This window comes from Zonotrichia leucophrys, chromosome 4, assembly GCF_028769735.1.
Source record: "Zonotrichia leucophrys gambelii isolate GWCS_2022_RI chromosome 4, RI_Zleu_2.0, whole genome shotgun sequence".
NCBI lineage: Eukaryota > Metazoa > Chordata > Aves > Passeriformes > Passerellidae > Zonotrichia > Zonotrichia leucophrys.
In genome coordinates this window covers 23,994,448-24,015,346 of record NC_088173.1, presented here as the reverse complement: position 1 = coordinate 24,015,346, position 20,899 = coordinate 23,994,448, and the positions used below count along the sequence as shown (strand labels likewise).

The 20,899-nt window shown below is 38.9% G+C and overlaps 1 protein-coding gene across 1 annotated transcript; it reads right to left on the bottom strand.

Moving 5' to 3' along the window:
• Window positions 1-7,518: 7,518 nt before the first annotated feature.
• Window positions 7,519-20,563, bottom strand: PLRG1 (pleiotropic regulator 1). Its single transcript, XM_064710808.1, has 15 exons — window positions 20,427-20,563; window positions 18,601-18,707; window positions 18,232-18,374; window positions 17,133-17,186; window positions 15,828-15,921; window positions 15,353-15,443; window positions 15,057-15,158; window positions 14,075-14,167; window positions 13,575-13,724; window positions 13,363-13,464; window positions 12,751-12,853; window positions 12,043-12,151; window positions 10,399-10,538; window positions 8,728-8,921; window positions 7,519-7,725 (listed from the first exon to the last, which is right to left on the bottom strand). The coding sequence occupies exons 1-15, from the start codon at window positions 20,433-20,435 to the stop codon at window positions 7,666-7,668; spliced, it is 1,551 nt and encodes a 516-aa protein (XP_064566878.1). The 5' UTR covers window positions 20,436-20,563; the 3' UTR covers window positions 7,519-7,665.
• Between the last annotated feature and the right edge of the window lie 336 nt (window positions 20,564-20,899).

Here is a 20,899-nt window from a genome sequence, read left to right as displayed (position 1 = left end):
GCTCAGGAGGGAGAAAACAGATTATTATTTCATTCTGTTCATGAGCCAACAAGGAGGGTTTTGGTAGGAGTGGAAGAAGGGGCAGAGCTCTGGGATGGGAGGACAATGATGTGGCTGTGTCTCTGCTCACCCCTCCATTCTGGAAGGGGCAGGCTGAGAAAGAGGAAGGTCAAGGTGTGCACAGGAAGGAGGAAAGCAGCATCTCACTATGCTGACCATAGTGAGATGCTGCTTTTTAAGATGTCTTAACCAGCCTCAGCACAGGGGGAAATTACAGCAGTCTAAGCAAAACTAAAAGCACTGAAAATGAATTTAGAATGCTGAGCATCAAACACATTTTTGCAAGAGGCTTAGCTGACTATAACTACTTATCATCAAAATGTAAGGCTAAGACATTTTAATTTTTTCCACGGTAAGGTTCTCAGGGGACATTACCTTTATTCTCTCTTGCATAATACAAATTATATTCCCCTTTTACTGAAAGAGAGAAGTGATTTCACGTGAACTGCATGTGAGAACATACAGGAAAACCTTTCAGAAAAGAAAAAAAAAGGGAGGAAAAAAGAAAAGAAAGAGGATGAGGAAAGTGTAAGTGTATTCTTTATACAGGAACATTTCTAAATTCAACCATATACTACCTTGGTCCTGTCTACACTAGAGAAAAACACCACATTAAAAAAAAGTGAGAACTGACATGGCTTAAAGCAAGGAGAACAGTGTGAAAACACAGTATTGCCCTGAGGTAGGAGTGACAACAGCTGTGTTATTTTAAAACATGCTGGCTCCTAGTGGTTAACTGTGAGGTGTGTCCTGCAGAAAATCACTAGTTCTGTCACATCCCACACACCTCTCCACACAGGTATCAGTTATCACCAGAGTTGTTTCAAATTAACTGCTACAGTATAAGCAGGGTGTAAGGCACACACTTACAGAACAGCACACAGACATTTATGTTCTGGCTGTTCATTCTATAAACACACCTCACCTCACCATCCTTTCTGTCTTCCCTTTGAACAGAGCAACAACACTTAGGCTTTTCTTTTTGGAAGATGTGTATGGAGATGCAATATCCTCCAGAGTAGAAAGTTCTCCCATTTTCTACTTGTGACCATTATTGGAAATGGCTCCTTGCCTGTGATTTTTTCTTTTATTTCTCTATAGGTACTGTGTTACCATGAGACTTGTATGTCCTGGAATATTCCTGAGTCCAAAATTTTAGGACAATTTAGAAGTTTGACCACAACTTAAAGGTCTTTATTACCCGCAATACTAGATCTGTTTACTATTCACAGCAAAAATTTATGAGGTTTAAGAAACTAAGGAATTGTGAAACAGAAAAAAGCTAGACATTTTCTCATCACAAGGACAGCTTTTCACTCAAAGCCATTTTGGCATTTCTCCACCAGAATATCTCCTGCTCAGCTTCACCAATACAAAGCAACTGTCAGGACAGTCAGCCAGGTTGGCCTGAATGTTTCTCAGTGGAATACTGAGGTTTAGCAACTATTACTGGGCACACTGCTGAGCTGAACATGCTAAAAAGACAAAAAAACCAGATGTGATTTACTTGAATATCTTCCTCACTTTGGTTTGGGTTTCCTTTGTGTGTGCCTCATTCAATCTCAGGCTTTACTGCTTGCCTATTTTCTGTTACAAATGTGAAAACTGCTGTCAGATTTTGTAATTAAAACCAGTGTGAGGCATTGTTAACAACCACTGGTACATCTTATACACAGTGTGCTGTGCTACTATGATTTCTCAAGAAAAATCAAGTAAGGTGAGAGGAACTGTGAGGATGGAGGCAAAACAATTATCTATCAACATTGGGTTGCAGATCAGGTTATTCAGTCAGTATTTTCTGTCTCCAAGAACAACTTCCCACCACAAAACACTCCTCCTGCATAGTTCTGTCAGTGTTTGATGCAGCAAGGCTGAACCACACAGGGACCTGAAAGAACAATTGATAGCACTGCTCACTGCACCTGGCCAACATGAAGCTCTCCAGAACAGCTGAGGATCTCACAGGCTCCTCAGGGATGTTGTTGATGGAAGAAGGCCAGGACAAGTTTGGGGGAAAAGGGAAAAAAGAAAGGAGTTATCAGATCATAATTAATCAGGCTGGAGATATGGGCTAAAGATAGCTTCCAATTTCTTAGCAGTGTTTTCACCATTAAAGTTTCCCAAGAACAAAAACTGAGAAATTGAAACCTGTGAGAGAATACAAAACTAAAATTGCACTGCCACAGGGTTATGTTATGGGCAGCGTGTGGACCTTCTCTTCAGTGTCTGGATCTTTGAAACTCACTGTGCCATTTTAAGCACGGTCTTTCTATTCTAATAACTCCAGAAAAACTGCATCACTGAACTGGCAACTGCATGGCAACTAAAACTGCACAAATTCCAGGAGCAGTTTTCTTTCCTCTTATACAATTAATGGACATTTACAACCTCACCTAAAAGTTAAAAAACAAGCAAACAAAATCTAACTAACAAAAAAAATTTCAAAAAACCCCAAAATAATCAATGAGGTTTGCCCAGAAAAACAAAAAAAATGCACTTCACTACAATAATTTATGTAAGCAGTAAGCAATTTTATCTATGCTTCCATTTAGCTGCTGTGATTAATTGCTAGTTACTTTCGAATTTCCTGTTGAAGTTTGATTTAGGGCAACACAAAACGCCTTCACTGGGATTTTCAGTTCCAAATAGAACAAAGTCATTAACAGAATTAATATATTCTGGCTGGTTTGCATTGCCAAGCTTTCTTTAAAAGAAACAAGCTCATTAGCATGTTGCATGGGAAGAAAAGACATTGAATGAGCAGGAAAGAATTAATACACCTACAGGACATGAAATGTGACTCATCTGGCAGCTGAAGCCATGCTCAAATTTTTGTATGGAGCTCTTACATTCATGATCTACACTGCTGCTTTATTGAGAGCAGATCTCTAGTTGTCAGTGCAGGAAGTTGGCTGGTCAAGGGGATTTACTTGGAAATAGTTAAGCCACATTATGATTTGTAGTGTCTTTTCCCACAAAAAAAAAAAACCCAAACAACCCAAAAACCCCCCACTTTTGGATGCAGCACAAAGGGTTTTCTGATTGCACAAGCTACATTCTTATCACAATAGTCCCCCAACAGCAATGCATCCTCTCAGCAGGATATTCTGTGGCTATAAACTCACTTCTCATTCCTCAGCTCACCACTTACCTGTCAGAAAAAAACCAAACTCAGTGTTGTAAGGCAATCCCTACATTCAATCAGCTGTAAAAAAAATTATCCTGTTTTTTTAAAGATATTCACCATACAAACTTTGGCTTCACTCTTCACACTTTACTTTTAAGCCTTGTTTAGAACCCTGCTTGCAAGCACTTCCTCAGTGAAAATCCCAGTGCAGCTGCAAATCTGTCCAGACTTATCATTCTGCAGTAGTCCACAATTCTTTACCTGCCACTGAATTTTCTGTAGTATACTGAGTTATAATTTGGAGCACGAGAGCACTGGAACATGCAGGTACATACAATACCTGCACTTTTCAGAAATATATTTATAACTTCCTGTAAAAAGATTTGCATCAAACTGCCCACATTTTCATTTTACCATTGGCTGCACCCACATTAACACACTCTTGCTCTTTCATTATTCCATTCTAATCCAGAAATGTCTCCTCTACTCCAGCCTGCCAGGTAAATATAGTAAGTTTTCAAATATTTCCTTTCAGACATAATAGCTCTTGTCTCCTTTAGTCTTAATTCTTCCACCATCCTTTTCACCTCCCTGAGAGGTTTCAGTTAATTACAGTTTTCTTATCTGGCCTCTGCGAAGTCTTATTTTTCTCTACGTGTAGCCTTTGGTTCTCATAATTCATACTGATGCTGCATTGACTTTCCCTTGCTCTGAAGGACTTAGCCCTTCATCCCTTCTCCTAGTGATGCATCACCTGGGAAAAAACAAGACATTTGCATCAGCATCTAAAAACACAAAAATTGTTACTAGAGCAGAAAGAGTAAAGCTGACATGTCTTGCAGACATGCTCTCCCTAAAAAATAAAGCAAAGGTTGCAAAAACACATTGGCAGAAATGAGCATTTCACACATTACCTGCACTTCTCAAACACAGGGGGGAACGTGTGCAGGTTTTTGAAGAAAGAAAAAATCCCCAGCACAATACAAATTTCCCAAGCATTTTCAACTACAGTTTTCTTGTCAGTGATTTCAAACTTCCTTGCAAGGAGACATTTAACAGATTTAGCTAACAGACATTTAGCTCAATTTTTTTACTGCTGAGGTCTAATTTGCAGGGGAGTGCCTCCAATTAATCCATGCTTTAGATAGAAGTTTGGGGCTTGTGTATTCATTATATTCAAACAAAAACCCTAAAGGAAGGTTAACAAAACCCTGGTGCTAATACGCACCTGGAAGAAGTTAACATGTTACTGACTTAAGTAACATGATTAAGTGTTACAAACACTTATCCCACAGATTCAAGAAAGCAGCAATAGGAAGACAGTAACACCTAAGGGATGATCCTGCCACAAAACTCTCACCCAGAACTCATCCTAGAACTCATACTTCACTCCAGAGGTGTTTCTGGGTTTTACAAAAACACGCTAGAGAAAATGCATGAATGTATCTGTTTTGCTAATCCCTTCATGCAGACAGGAAGCTCTGCATAAAACAGCAATCAGTACTTTCTCACTTCCATTACAGTTGATGTGCAAAAATGTTTGTTACCGTGCTATGGGAAACAGTCCATGTCGATACTGAATTACTTTCACTTCAATACAGTTGTTTTTTCTTCTTACCACAAAAACCTTAATGGAAAAAAGACATGAATTCATATTGTATGGAAGGTTTTATTGATTGCTAAATTGCTGTCACTTACATCAGGTGTAGCACTTTGATTCCAATCCAACAAAACTAAAAAGAAGCTGCTGTTAGACACTTGTTTCTGTGAGCCTTTCAGCTGCCAAATACAAATTGTTCTGCACGACTCTCATGCTGTGCATTGTAGTTGCACAGCTTACACTGTATGCCTCAGTATCAGCAAAGAGTCATCTGAAAAATTAATTACTTTTACCAGTTACACTTTTTTATTTTACAAACAAAACCCATTTCCTCACTTCTCTGCAATTTTATACACAGTATAAAACAAATCTCAGGGTTTGTGGTAGAAATAATTTGAGCCTATACAGAAGACAACATCAATTTTTATGGAATTAAGTACAGTAATTATTTTCTGTGATTAGACTCCCATTCAAGATTACTTAAACTGACATTGCACTGTGACCCTTTCCAGAAGCACGGATAATCCATCCAGTAGATCAGATCCTCCTCTTTTGCTTCACCTTATGACTGACATTGACAAATCTAATGCCACTGTGTATCCTACACGATCCAGCCTACGTGAGTCACAGCTGACTATCCAGGCTTACTCACCACCAGAGAAGTACTTTGATGAAATGTGATAATCTTGATGCACCATAAACAAAACTTACACAAAAACATGTGATGATATTCACATTACTGTCAAAGGCAAGAAAAAACTGCTAGGAAGGAAACAAACAAGTCAGTCAAATGTTCAAGAATACACTTTAAAAAAAAAATCACACTTAGAACTGTGGCAGCCTATCCTAGGGTCAAAAAGGAAACATACTGTCCCAAGTAATAGTGCACAGCCTTTAATGTATAAACAAAATCTTAACTGAGGGCACAAAAAAAATGCTCTCATAACCAGTCCCAAGATATCAGATTCCTGCAGAAGTCCAGAGAAGAAACACAGGTTCTTAAGGAGACTTTCTGATCTCTCTTCAAAATCATAAAGAGTAAGCAAAATAAATGCAGTTTCTAAAGTAAAGTATCAGTACAGAAAAGACATGCTAGAACTGTGGCCCATAGCTAGAGAAGTAATTTCTCCTTCTTCATTCCAAATTATCAAAAAAAAAAAAGACACTTCTTAAAAAAAACCCAAAACAAAATGGAACAAAAAAAATCCTCAGCAATCCCACCTCTTTTTAAGTTAAGTTGTTTCTCTCTGCTCTGGTTTCCTAAACAGGATTTCACTGTGAGCAAAAAAAATCTGCACAACACCAATAATTCACTGATTTCTGGAATGACCCATTAGTAGCTGTATACATGCATAAGCCACAATCTGGATTTTTAACTGTTATATCAGTTACCATGGAAAGAACTGTAATTAAGATCCAGAAAAATTCAAATTACCACTCAAATAAAAGATGCTTAATCCAACTCGTAAATATCAAATATTCCATTTCCTATTTTGTGAAGTTTCTTCTGACAGTAGCTGTCAACTAAAATTCAGTTATTTATGCAGACTGGACTCCCTTAAAATGACGCTGTCAGACATTCAAATGATAAATACAAGACTTCCTATGTATCATAAAAAAGACGAAAATTGTCATAATATAAACAGCACATAATTTTACTAGCTTTTTGTAAATTACATTGCAAATAACTCACTTCTCTAACACAAATCCTAGATTTGAAAGAAGTCGAACTGCTAGAGAATAGAAATAATTATTGTGAACTGCTTGACATCAATGCTTGGTATCAGTGAGGCCACAGAGTAATTCTCTAGCCAATGCAGCTATTAACCCTGCTAGCAAATTTGCCAATAACAGAATGGCCAGATGACAATGATTTTCTCTACTGCTCTATGAAGGGAAAGTACTTTAGAGCAACACAGACATCACAGATAGTAGTAGCAAGGAGGTTTACATGTTCACTGCTTGTTATGGGACTATTCATAGAGCCAATGAAAGATTTGTCCCTCCACAAGTACAAACTACCTTTCAGTAACAGTTTATTTTACATTCCTTCCTAAGATCGTGGGAAGACAGCAACCTGTAAAATAAGGCTTAAATGAGCTAAGAGCTTTTCCTCTAGCTGAGTTTTAAAACTTCACCGCACTCTACTGTCATGTATGCTTTAGGTAACTGGAAAAAGCAAACAGCTCATCTGCAAAGAAAGTCAACTGGTCCTGCAAACAAAGTGATTTGACAGCAGTCCTTGCTACAGAAGGCCCACTCTGAAATAACTAAGTGAAGATGAGTGCTTCCATTTGAACACTTTCCTGGGGAAAGATACACTCTGAAGATCCATTTCCTTCAATAACACAGCACCAGCAATGTTCAGTGGCCATGTTTATAAAGCAAATTACCTTATTATTGTGTTGTCCTACTTGTTTGTAAATTACTCAGTAACTCTAATTCAGTATAGACTTAGCCTATGTACAATAAACAATATTGGTCTAAAATCTGAAAGTGTCCCCAAGGAACTTCCAGAAGATGACTTCTATGCATAAATTTGTGATTAACTTTTGAGGTCAAGCAAGGGTGTTTCTGACAACTTAGCTCATCAAAATATTTTGATAATAATCTGTTGAATGTAAGCCTAAAAAATTAACCACCTGCACACCTATCTTTTTCATGAGCCATACATGCTTCAAGAAGTTAAGATTCAACTGGTTTGCTGGAATCGCAACAAAAAAAGACAAAAGGAAAGAGAAATAAAATTTATTATAAAACATGTTGAAATAGCAATGACTTAGCTGACTTCTTGCTCTGCTGTTCTAGGCAGAACAAAATCTGACTGAATGCTCTCAGGGAAGCCAAAACAAAATTACAGAAGTAGTATGTTGCCACACTAAAATCGCTTTCTCTTGATAATTTCTGGTTTCCAGCTGACCGGATGGGTTTCTTCAGTCTAAAGAGAAAAAAAAATGATCTCATAAGGATTTTTATTTTAAACTTGAAACTCACCTATAATTGAGGTTTAGTTTAAAATACTATTTATGAAGTATATGTACTCTATTTCATAAGCAGCATTATTAATACCTAATCTACAATGTAATTAATTTACCAAATTAAATTTTCTATCATCTCACTGTCTGAAGTACATAGCAATACTTTTTCTGTACTTGTCTTTTTTTTTTCCAGCAAGGGAAACGATCAGGTTGCCGTTGGCATTTCCAAAATAACACTGTGGTTATCAAAGCACATGAGCAGGAGCTGCCAGTGACAGGCTTTCCAGACATATCTACAACAGTATTGGCAGATGTCATGGAGTGTATTTTGCCCAGCTTTAAAACTGATAAAAAATCCCTGATTCTTTATATTTAAGAGTTACTCCTAGTCTAATTCAGTGCAAAATTCCAAGGTTTCATAAAAATTCTTATATTCTTTATATTGAAGACATACACAGATAAACTATACAATCATCTGTTGTCCTCTCCACTGGTAAACCAATTCATATTTTAGAATAACAGTTTGAAAATAAGCTCTTGACTTCAAATTCTAAAAACTGTCAAGGCCAATAACTAATTCAAATTATATGAATAAGTACAATAAACCTTAAAAGTGCAATCCTTTTGCTGATTCCCATATTTTTATCAATACAACCTCACATAGTTCCCCACTGGGTTCAAAACCCAATGTACATGATTGTATTGAGATTTCTCCAAACTTCACCAAAAAGGCCTTTTACACGAGAGTTCACAGACCTGACACTTATTTGTACTACAGCATATAACAATAATTAGGAATGCAGAAATTAGCTACTGTCCTGTTAATGCTAATACAGAGATTTCTTTCAAACTTCAACAAAATGGATCACAGAAGTATGAAAATGTCCCCTACAGACAGGTGTTATATTTGTCTGAATTTTTCTGATTTTATGAAAATACTTTAAAAAGACTTTTTGACATACCGCAGTATCATCTTCTTTGTATACTTTTATGGTTTTATCAGCTTCAGCCGTTAGCAATCTGCTTTCTGACTGGTCAAAAACACAAGCAAATATTCCTGATTCACTGTCCAAAGAACCTGGCTGTACAGCTGCATGTACTCTCTGGAAATTGTATCCAGTTCTCCAGTCCCAAAGGTGCATAGTGCCATTATCAGCTACAACAAACAAACAAACCAGTTAATTTCTATCAGTTTTCTAAAACCAGCATCATGAACAATTAGTAAATACATCAGGAATACATCACATCACATTCATGTAGAATAGCACAGTACATCCTATAAATTTTCCTGTTTTCAGCTGTTTCCCTTCTCAGAATCTCATCCAGATTTTCATCAGATAACCCAGAGAGATGATACACTACATCACAGGGCAATTGCACAAGTTGCCTTGGAGGCACAGTAAGGATGGGTATTCTGAAAATCAAGCTCCCTGCTCAGTAGCTCCACTGAAGTTGAATGAGGAGGCATCATCCTCCCAAAGAGATTAGGACATTAAGGACTTTATGCAAAGTAGGTTTAATGTTTGCACAGATTTTATTCCAAATCCAGTTTAAAAATCTCATCCAGTATTGCTGCTACTGGCATCAGCTACAGGGCATTCACAGCAATCTGAACGCTCTATTCAGAAGGATACTCTCAAGAAAATTTTTCAGTTAGAAAGACTCAAAGCATTACCTAGCCAAAACAGATCTATTAAAAATTAAATTTCTCCACAGTTGCCAGCTAGACTAGAAATCCAGATATTTCAAGAAGGGTGTTTCTACAGTAGAAAACTCCAAGGTAAAATCAACTTATTTTGATTCAGCATCACCTTCTCTGAAGCTGCTGTAGATAGCATTAGGATGTAAAAGGGAGAATTGATACCCCAATTTTAACTTTTTAAAACTCACAATTAATATCAGTAAAATGGAAATAGGGTTTTTTTAATGTGGAGAAGGTGTTTTTTAAGACTCAACTACTACAAACATAAAAAAGTCATAAAAGGATGTTCTGAAAGTGTCTTCAAATAATAACAATGACATGTAAGTCCATTCCAGTATTGTGTGAAGTTCTTGTTCTTACACGGGTGAGCCATTTGTTAAACACAGCTTTATCCAAATTTTAAAATCAAGGGCCCCTTTTACTCATAGCTGGAAACATAATCAGAGTAAGGTGACAATGAATTGGCTGTTTCCCAATTCCTGCTTAGCACATTTCCAACTTACCCCACATCCCTAGCCTACAGGACCAAGGGCACATTGGACCAAGTCCCTTATTCCCATTTAGCTTTAGCAAGATGCTTCTACATCTGCTAGCCAGTGTCACTGCCTCAACATGCAGCTAACTCCAGAGGAGGCACTAATGACCAGCAGATCATAAAGGATGAACTCTGGAGCCTTGCAGCAGCAGCCAGCTGAGAAGAGAAACCTCTTCCATGCAGTACATTAGAAGTCCTTCAAATTTATTTTATTTGCATGCAGCTCAGAAACATCCAAGGTCATGAAAGTGGCCCTACTCACAACAAAATGAAATTATGTCCTGCAGCAGGCTGACAGGCCTAGGTAAGGCAGAGCTCCATGAGCATCTCTACCTAAGGACCTCCAGCCATATGTACATAGGAGAGAGGAGAGGAATGTGTATTTCTCATTTTTACCTCCTGAGACCAGAACACCATCAGAATTTACAGCCAGTGTGTTTATAATAGCATTGTGACCAGAGAGATTCTGGATGAAGTTTCCATCTGGAAATTTCCACTGCTTAATATTATCTGGAGAACCAGATGCAAATGTGTAACTGAAAGAAAACAAACAAAGTATATTAAAGTTCAAAATAGCTGTAGTGGGAGCAAATGTCCTTCATTAAAACTACTGGTAAATGCTAGTTGCAAATTACTTAATATTAAAACTGCTTTTCTGACATGTTTACTTCACATGAAATTAAGCAATTTTATGAAGTCATGAATTACCTACTCCTACTGTTTTCTTTTCTCTTCATAAACTAAACTCTATAACATCCTGTATGCCATAAATTTCATATGCAAATATCTGAAATGCACATTAAGTTCTCTTCAGTTGTTATTCTGGCAAATTTTCAGATATCAGGGCATGACCAGCAAAGGTAACAGGATAAAAAGGCAACAAACCCCAAGCATAGGCTAATGCCTAGTCTTCCAAAATTGCATAAGCAAGGAAAAAGCCCTGCAAAAATGTTACTAAGAAAGATAATTTCTTCCACTGAGTCACCCCAAAATAAAAATTTCCTTCATTTTAACATGTGCAAGCAGTTACATGGTTATTTGGGTAGCACATACAATAGCCTGTAGGAATACTTTCATTTGCCACAATATCCAGAGAATTTGCTGTCTATTTAAAAGATACCACAAATAAAAAATTGAGTATTATGAGAAAATACCACAACATTAAAAAAAATAGAAATACTGAACTGTAGACTGACAGTTGCTACCATTTGACAAGAACACTTCAAGTTTATTTTCAGAAAAGTATTATCAATGAAGTTGAACCCTGAATTACCTTTTTTTTTTCAGAATGTAAGTAAAATAGAGGCTTTTTCTATAGCTAACAGGCTACACAATTTTTTAGGCACACACTGGAAGAGTTTATTCATATCAAAGATGCTGAATTTCTAATAGAAATGACAGAATGTAATTTTAAAATATTAAAGGCACAGAAGTAATCAAGTTCCATGTGAACTCCTTTTGTTCACTGTTTTAATGGGGATCCAATAGGCAACTACTGTGCATCAAAACACAGCATCTAAATTCAGAGCACTTCCAAGAACATCAGCTTCAAAGCTTCAATTCTCACATTGAGTTTTTTTTAAGGCCAGTTTGATTGAAATGTCTTGTGCAGTGAACCACATATTAAAAAGACAGACCACTCTATTAATCACTGTCTCCTTTAGCATTAATCACATGTGTGCACTGGCCCATTACAAAACTACTGCAATTCCTGCCCACAACCATTCAGTTACATATTTATCATTAGCCTTATGAGCACTGTATCACTGAATTTTAAGGACTGAATGAAAGGCACACACATAAGCAACTCTATGGGATATAAGGCATTCTCAGGATTGCTAATGTACACCAATGCCAACACTAGGGAAGCACACTCAGTGCAGTAAAATATATCTGATAATTGATATGTACATTTTTGCATCACCCTAAGTGCATTAGTTTCTCACATTATTATGCTCTACCATTCTAGATCATCACTCACATTTCCTCTCTTCAGTTCTCAGAAAACTATGAAAGAGTAACAAAATAAAGAAAACTTACTGTCTTGGATGTAGCACTACTGCTCTTACAGATTTCTTGTGATTTGTTAAAGTAACACGAGTTTTTCCTGCCACCAAGTCCCAGAGCCGTATGGTAGTATCATGACTGCCTACAATGAGAAGAAAATTTAAAAAAAACCAGTAGAAACCATCATCTTGATTTTATCATAATCACTACTTTGCTAAGGCAGCCAGAATGATGTGAGAGAGACATAAATACTGGGCTAATGCCACCTCAGATGAAGAAGATGCCAGATTGCAAAAGTATTTTTACTCAGTTTTAAGAAGTGCCTAGTTTTTAGGATAACTTTAAGAAGTTACACTGCAAAGCTTGATTTTGACATAATGGGAAAGAAGATGAACACTTAACCACAGTACTGGACACTCCTGAACCGAAATAGGGAGAACTCAAATAGGGAGAACCGAAATATCACAGAAAATGCAAGTCTCAATACATATTATAACACAAATGAAAACACCAGAAAAAAAGGAAGTGCAGAAAAGCATTCAAGCAATGCACAGCCATATTTGCTTAAACATACCATTAATAGTATGTAATAACCATTGCATGGCCCATTTTCAACAGAAACTAGTACAAGATTTGAAAAATTAACCAAGATAACATTGTGAACATCACACAATTACTGAACAAACACATTCACCATTAGGTTTTTCCATCATGTTACTCATGAAACTACACCTACTATACCTGTAATAATTTGTGGTTCTGCAGCTTGGCACTTCACAGTTGCTACTGCATTTGTGTGTCCTGACAGTGTGTGCACACTGGCTTTTGTCCTTACATCCCAAATCTATGAAATCACAGCAAATATGTCAGAGGTCAGTAACAGGAGAATATTCAATGTATTTTAGGCACTAACACTGATTACATATTTTCCTTGCCATAGTCTTACAGATTAAAAAATGGTATTTAGGTGGTATTTTTCACCCAACCATTTATTACAGAACTGCCTCAGCTGGCAAATTTCAAGAAGAGCAGGAACCTGCCAGTTATATGCCTTCCAGGCATACGGATAATTCAAGCCACCATAATCCCACACCACCTTCCAAATACTAAGCAATCCTACGTATACTATGTAGTCTACCTACTAAACTAAGAAATAAAACATCATCCTGAAGTGACATGGCAAGTTTGTGTATCTGGGCTTCAATTTTATTAACAATGTAAGACAAAGCTAACACAAACCACCTTAGTATTTAATCTAAATTGATGACAACTTTAGCTAAGTGCTCATTTTTACAAGTGAAGATACTGAAATACACACATCAAGATGTTCAAACACAACAATGCTATACTTACTCGTGCTGTTGAATCCCTGCTGCATGTCACCAGCACATCTATTGTTGGATGCAAGTCTAAGCCATAAACAGCACTTAGATGACCGTGGTAATGTCTGATAACCTAGATGAATAAAAAACCATGCAAACTATTAACTGAAAAAAATATTCTAAATGCTTTGATTTTTGTATTTGCTACTACCAATTCCTTCAATTAAAGAAACTGCAGCTTACCTTATTGTACTCAAGATCCCAGCATTTCACTTGTTTGTCTTCTCCACAAGAAAAGAGGTATGGACTTCTTGCACTTACTATCACCCCACGTACAGTACTGATGTGTCCCGTCAAGGACAATTTCAATTTGCCACTAGCAAGGTCCCAAATCTGCACCAAAATAGGTATTTTAAGGTAGACAGGAAAAAGCTACACAGTGAATCTGGGTAAACAGCCCAGATGTAACTGACCCTGCTGCAATGTAAGTTAAAAATACAGTCACACAAACACTTGCTCTCCAGATACTACCATGTAAGAAATGAAATCTCAAGAGAAGAACGGCAGCTACTCCACAAATCCTTTATGACAAGGTAACTAAAGAAAAAATGTTCTGCAGTTCATTATTGCGCAAACAGCAAACAAGAAATTGTTTCCAAGGGCTGGAAACACTTTTAAATAAAAAGGGAACCAAAAAACCCCACCCCTGCAAACTTTGTCAGTAATTTCTTCCAAGCCCTTACCTTTATGGTTCTGTCAGCAGAGCCAGTAACAAACCACTGATTTCCTGGTTCCACTGCAATGCATCTCACCCAGCCCAGATGACCACTGATAACCTTCGGAAAGAACAAAAAAAAAAATTTATATCAGAAATAATACAACACCTTTTGAAGTAATTTTCCTTCTTCAACACTGAAATTTGCTAGTATTTACCAAGAAAAGTCAAATGTGAAATCAGATCTGAAGACAGCTTGATTTCTACTCCAGTTAAAGAGAAAACTAGAAATTTACATACATCAGACTTGGGGAAGCTGCAATATGTAAAGACCTTGTTTGTATAAGCGACTTTTTAATATCCTTTGAGAGTCCATAACACTGTGGCTCAACACTTGAAGCTTTGCAGAGAAAGACCATATTTGAGCACAGATTCCTTCTGCTGCTGGACAGTGTTTACACAAAGAACAATTATAAAAACACTGGCTATTATATCACATTTCTATACAATAACCTCTTAAAGCACACCATCACCTTCTTTTCCCCAAAACAGGGGTAATATGAGAGTTGGACACTTTCCAATGAAAAATAATGAAGCCTGATCTCACAAGAAATACTCTGCCAACACATGCTTTGCTTTTCAGCAGCCCATTTCTCTAAATTTTTCAAGGTCAGACAGCTAAAATCAAGCCTCATAACTAGTTTCACTGGATGTCATGTTTCAGGTACTGTCATATGGCTCATTTCAAAAGATTTAAAACACAACAAGCTTCTTATGCAGAAATACAGCAAACCTTCCACCAAATTTAACATAACACAGCTACGAGAGTAAAAGAGAGGTTCAAAGCAAGACTGTGTATACATAACTTAGTTGTGATCACTTTTTGATCACACTTTTAAATCATATTTGATTATATTTTTGTGAATGAGAACAAAAATTATGATTTGAGGTCTTACATAGAGTATGTCTACTTTTATATGCATATTCGTGTCATGTAATTTCTAACTTACTCTGTAGAGTTTCCAAGGTGGATGCCACTGAGGTTTGGGCATGGTTGGAGCCTTCTTTGGCATTAATGCAGAATTTTTGTTTCCACCAGCTTCCACCATAGCCTGTAAATTAAAAGAAGTGTTACTCTTCTGGTTGGTAGTTTATCTCTTTGTCCAAAGCCTAAAACTTTCTCATTCTGCCTTCTCAATACTGATTAAATTTAGTCAGTCAGGAGATCTCCAGACAACACACACAGATCCAGAAGCAATCTGGTCAACACCATGTACTGTTCCAGTTAGATGTGCAACAGACTCACCACAGCCATCCCAGGAGGCTGGGAACGCTCAGACATTCCAGCATGCCTGTAAATGTCACCCACACCAGCAGCTGTCCGGTTTGCATCCAGCCTGGGGGGAGTGAAAATGGTTCATGACTTTCTCCTGCCAAGCGATGTCACAGGGCTGCACCCAGCTGAGTGCTGTACACCTCTCAGGATGGAGAGTCCAAAACCCCTCCTGGCACCCTGGCCAGGACCTGACCACCCCAAGGTACAGATACCACAAAGCTTCACATTCTTCTCTTCTAACTAAACAAAGTTCCCCTTGTCCCAGCTTCCACCCACTACCTCTCATGACAATACAAAATAAAAAGCATAAAAACAATGCTTGTCCACACTAAAAGCAGTTCCTTTAAGAATATTCTAATTACTCCAAGTAGCTCTTATCCCAGCTTCTGTGATTTGCCTTGCAATTCCCACAGATAACAGTGTCAATGAGGCAACACAGCAGTACCTGGACTGGGAAGCAGGAAGTGCTACAGCTAAGGACTGTGCTGCAGATTCACTTGGCATCCTCTGGACCTTAGTATCTGCTGTCAAAGCCACACCTTGAAAAAAAAAAACCATATCAGAAACAAAGACAGCTCCTTTAAACAGGAACTCAAAAGTGTATTAGACAAACATATATAAACACATATACCTGCAAACAAGGGCCTGACACACCTGTAATATAAACTCTCATCCTTCAGTAGCATTTTCACATCCAATTCAAATCTACTGAAATCTTTATTTTGGCACAAATCCTTTCCATCTTGATCTACTACATATACGAGTACAAAATTTCTAGAGTTGAAAACAATATGCCAGTGGAAACAAACAAAAAAGTCTAATTAGGAGCAGCATCCATCTCTATATCCAGCTTTAACTGCTATGGAAATCCAAACACCACAGAAATAAACATGACCTTGCAAAGCATTTGCTAACTTAGGCCCTTTAGTACAATTTATAATCCATCCCTCTGCGGTGTTTGGCATCACACAGTGGTGCCAGAACTACAGAAGGTTTAGTCCTACTGAAGTGAGAATTTCAGGCTACATATTCAGATTTTTAATCTTGTCTCAAGAACAGCAGGTGTTGTCTAAAAAGAAATTAAAAACTCTTTGTAAAGTACAGTTTTGGTGCAGACTGGTGAATTTAACTCATCACTTTATTTCTTCTCCTAACCACTTCTGTCAGTTGACAACAAACTCAGTATTTGGGCAAAATATTCAGTTTAAAACAAGAAACAGCCAAGAGAATCTGATTTTGAACCCTGATATAAATGATTCTATTAAAAGAACACTGAACTGAAGGAAGACACTGTGAGCAATTCTTGTCCCCATAGTTAAAAGCAACTATGCCTGGTTTTTTACGGTTGAGGGTTCACTGAACACTCACATCTGTTAAGTTATAAATCAAGACAACAGATTTTTCACTACACATAATAAACTTAAGCACAATAAAAGATCAACACCTAAAACTAAGTTCTTACAAGAACAGCAGGAACAGTCAGTAGCAGGGGCAATGAGCAATGACCAATGTAACAACACAAAAACATAACTTTACAAGCACTACAATTATTACACCCTCAAAACTCTTCCCCAGAGCAAGATGGTGAAACTTACACCTTTCTGCTCTGGTGATGAAAAGCAGGCAACATTCCACTACTATTAATTATGGATTCACATCAAGAGGAAGCCTGCTCCTGCTAGGATGGAGGATATCTTCTTCATACAGGAACCCAAAAAATCCATACAAACACTTGCAAAATTTTACTTACCAGGCCCAGATGGGTATGGGTGAGTACCAGTTACCATATACTCAACTTCTTGCCCTAAAAGAGCAAGACAATGTTATATTAATAATTACATTTTATAATGCACTCAAACAGCAAATAGAGGAAAAGAGAGCAGATCATACACAGCAGAAGAAACTAGTAATCACCTTCAATATACATAAACATTTCTCATTTTTATTAATTTAATTTGTTCTGGTTATCTCCTTTTTTAAAAACTCAACTATAAAAAATAATTAATTTGAATGGTGAAGCTACCTGTTATCAAGAAGACTCAAGAAAAATATCTTCATACTGCCTTTGAAGCAGACATCATGTCTACAAAGAGCATGGGTGTCTGAAACGTAAGCTAGTTGGTTGGTTGTCTGTGCTGTCAGATTCTCCTTAAAAGATTTTTCATTCTCTCTCAACATGCTGCACTTCCACAATACTTCCAAATAAAGCACCTTGGGCAGACTCTGAGTATCAACTGAATATCAACTACCTCAACTAAAACGAGGCAGCATTTTTAGAAAAGAAATTTTCATATGAGATCTAACTAACACACACACATTTTATACATCACAAAACATACATTAAAAAAACTCTACCGATTTGAAATAAAGCGTTTTCTGGTTTAAAAACTGCACAACTAAAAGACTGTAAATATACTATGAAACACAACTAAAATAACAAAAAAAACACCCCCCAAAAAAAAAACAACACACAAAAATGCAAAACAAACAAAAGTAAAAAAGAGCATGTCCTTAATCATGAACTTGCAGACACAAGAAATACATTATTCAACTCTAACACCTAAGTACATTACACGCTAATATTACCAAAAATTTAAAAATTACGCTTTTCACCAACTAATCACAATAAAAAATCCACAGCACCCAATAACTCCTTTGTTAAAAGCAGCTTTCCCCTTTTTCTAAATCACTTACCTGCTGTGGAACCTAGCAAGAAAAATACCAATCAAAAATGTTTTTTTTGTATCTGTATTTATCTCCAGTGCATTAACACTGGACTGCATTCTGCAGATTTTACACCAGTGAGACTGACAAAAGAAGGACAAATAGAGCACTAAGGGCACACCAACCTTGGTTTCCAGAGTACTGTTTGTGTCCATAGGGATCCCCGGTGTTGGAGCCTCCCTTCTCCCTCAGGTTCTCCTTGAGCGAGGGCATGTGCAGCACTGAGCCGTACTCCGTGCGCAGCTTCACCGCCATCTTCACCTTGTGGCTGCGCAAGAGGAAAGCAAAACCTCACTGAGCCCCCGCCTCTGAACTGCTAACAGGCTCTGAAATATTGTACAGCGATGTCATACAACTTACTCTACAACTCTAATATTTCTCTCCCCCCAAGATTACAGTGTTGACAGTACAGAAACATCTGAATTTCTGACTTGGGTCAGAAATTGACAATCATTGACAGAGTTCAAAACTTCACTGAGTGCAGCAGCACTCACCTTTCTTCATCCAATGGGATAGGCTTGGCATTGTCAGCTACAAACATGTCATGGGTTCTCTTCAAAGATCTGAACACAAGTGTGTGCACAGAATGCTTTTGGACTTCCTAAAATAAAGAAAAGAGCATTTAAATCAGTTTGAACAGATTTAAATGAAAAACTGAACACTGAAACATAAATTGAACTGAGTAGCAATTTCTCAGTTCTGTTACATGACATGCAACCATTCTGTTCACAGAAGACACTAATCTTCTTGGAAACTAAAAAATTAGGTCATTATGTCAGTTGTTTATTCAAAACTATATTCTATTCCTTGAAAACTTACAAGACTTTGAAAAGCAAGCCAAAAACTTTTATCAAACTTTCTGCACTGGTATCTACATGACAAATCCATGAATGTAGAAGTTCTATCCCACGTCCTTCCCAATTCTGTTTTTATATGTAGGCAATAAATAAGCCAATTCTTTCTGAAAAAAAAAAAAAACCCTGTAAATTTTCCCTCACTACCACTGTAAAAAGAACATGAGCAACCATGAATTTCTGTGCACAGTACCACTTCATGTTAACATGGCTAATTACCACCTAACAACAGCAGCTGCTGACACCACAAATGGAGGAGTAGGTACCACAATGTCTCCCCAACAGGGAAGAAATTTCTGCAAGTAATTTTTGACAGATGCTTTTCTGTAAACCACCAACTCGTAATGTTGCATCTGGCAGCAGTTGCTGCACCTCCTTCTATAACCCTGGTAGCCCCACATGCCTTCAGAAGTGCATGAAATTCACCCCACAGTAAAGATTCTGGTGGTCTTTAAAACCAGTGGTCTTCTCCACAGCTGTGCTCCCAAACCCTCCCAAAAAGACCCTTTTTGTGGTTTCGCTTATGGACTAACAGTCAGTAGCTCTCTGGTGGTAAAACACCCCGGCATCAATTCCCCACAATCACAGAACATGCTGAGCTGGAAGTGGTTCACAAGGATCATCGAGTCCTGGCCCTGCACAGGACACCCCAAGAGTCAAACCCTGCGCCCAAGAGCATCGTCCAAATGTTCATTGAGCTCTGTCAGCCTTGTGGCTGTGACCACTGCCCTGGGGAGCCGTTCTAGCACCCAACCGCCCTCTGGTTGAAGAACCTTTTCCTAATATCCAACCTCAACCTCCCCTGACACAACTTCAGGTCATTCCCTTGGATTCTGTCACTGGTCACCACAGAGATCAGATCAGAGCCTGCTCCTCTGCTTCCCCCTCATGAGAAAGCTGTAAACTGAAATGAGGTTTCCCTTCACCCTCTTCTCCAGCCTGAATACGGCAAGTGACCTCATCCACTCCTCATAAGGTTTTCCCTCTAGACCATTCATCTCCGTATCCTTTACACCTTTTTCTGATACTGCGGTACCCAAAACAGTACCCAGTACTGGAGGTGAGCCCGCCCCAGAGCAGCTCGGAGCGGGACAATCCCCTCTCCTGACGGGCTGGCGATGCTGTGCCTGATGCCCCGCAGCACCAATTCCGCATTCGGCTCAAGCCTGGCAAAGCAAACCCGCTGCTCACTCCCGCCCCAGACACGCACACTCCCATGGCCCGCACCCGGTGCGTTCTGCGGGCACCTCGCTGTTCCCCGGCCGAACCGGGCGGGGGCCGCAGATGGAGGCGCCGCCACGGACCATCCCCACAGCGGCCTTTCCCACCCGGGGGACAGCGACGGTGGCGGATGCGGGGCGGCGCTTCTCCCGCCCGGCCCCGACCCGCTCCCGCTCCCTGGTCTCGCCCAGAGCGCCTCAAGGGCGCGACAGAGTGAACGCGCGGAGCCCTCCCTCGTCCCTCACCTCCGCCATGGCGCCACCGAACTCCCCCGGCCGCGGCCGCTATGGAGCCACTTCCGGCGCCTTCCCGCGCCAGACCGGAAGAGACGCATAAAGAGGGAAATGGACGGAGCGCCAAAGCAGAGGCGCGAGGCTTATGGGAACCCCTCCCCTCGGTGTGCCGGAGTCACGGGTTCGAGCCCCGCTGCCGCTGCTGGGGCAGGCGGTGCGAGTCACTTCATCAATGTGTACAAATATATGAAGGAGTGGTGACAGGAGAATGGAGCCAGGCTCTGCTCGGTACTGCCAAGCAACAGGACAAGGGGCAGTGGGCAGAACCTGATGCACAGGAAGTTCCACCTGAACATGAGGAAAAACTTCTTTTACTGTGCAGATGATGGTGCAGCGGCACAGACACGTTGCGGAATCTCCCTCACGGGAGATAATCAGGAGCTCTCTGGACACAGCTCTGTGCCGCATGCTCTGGGATGACCCTG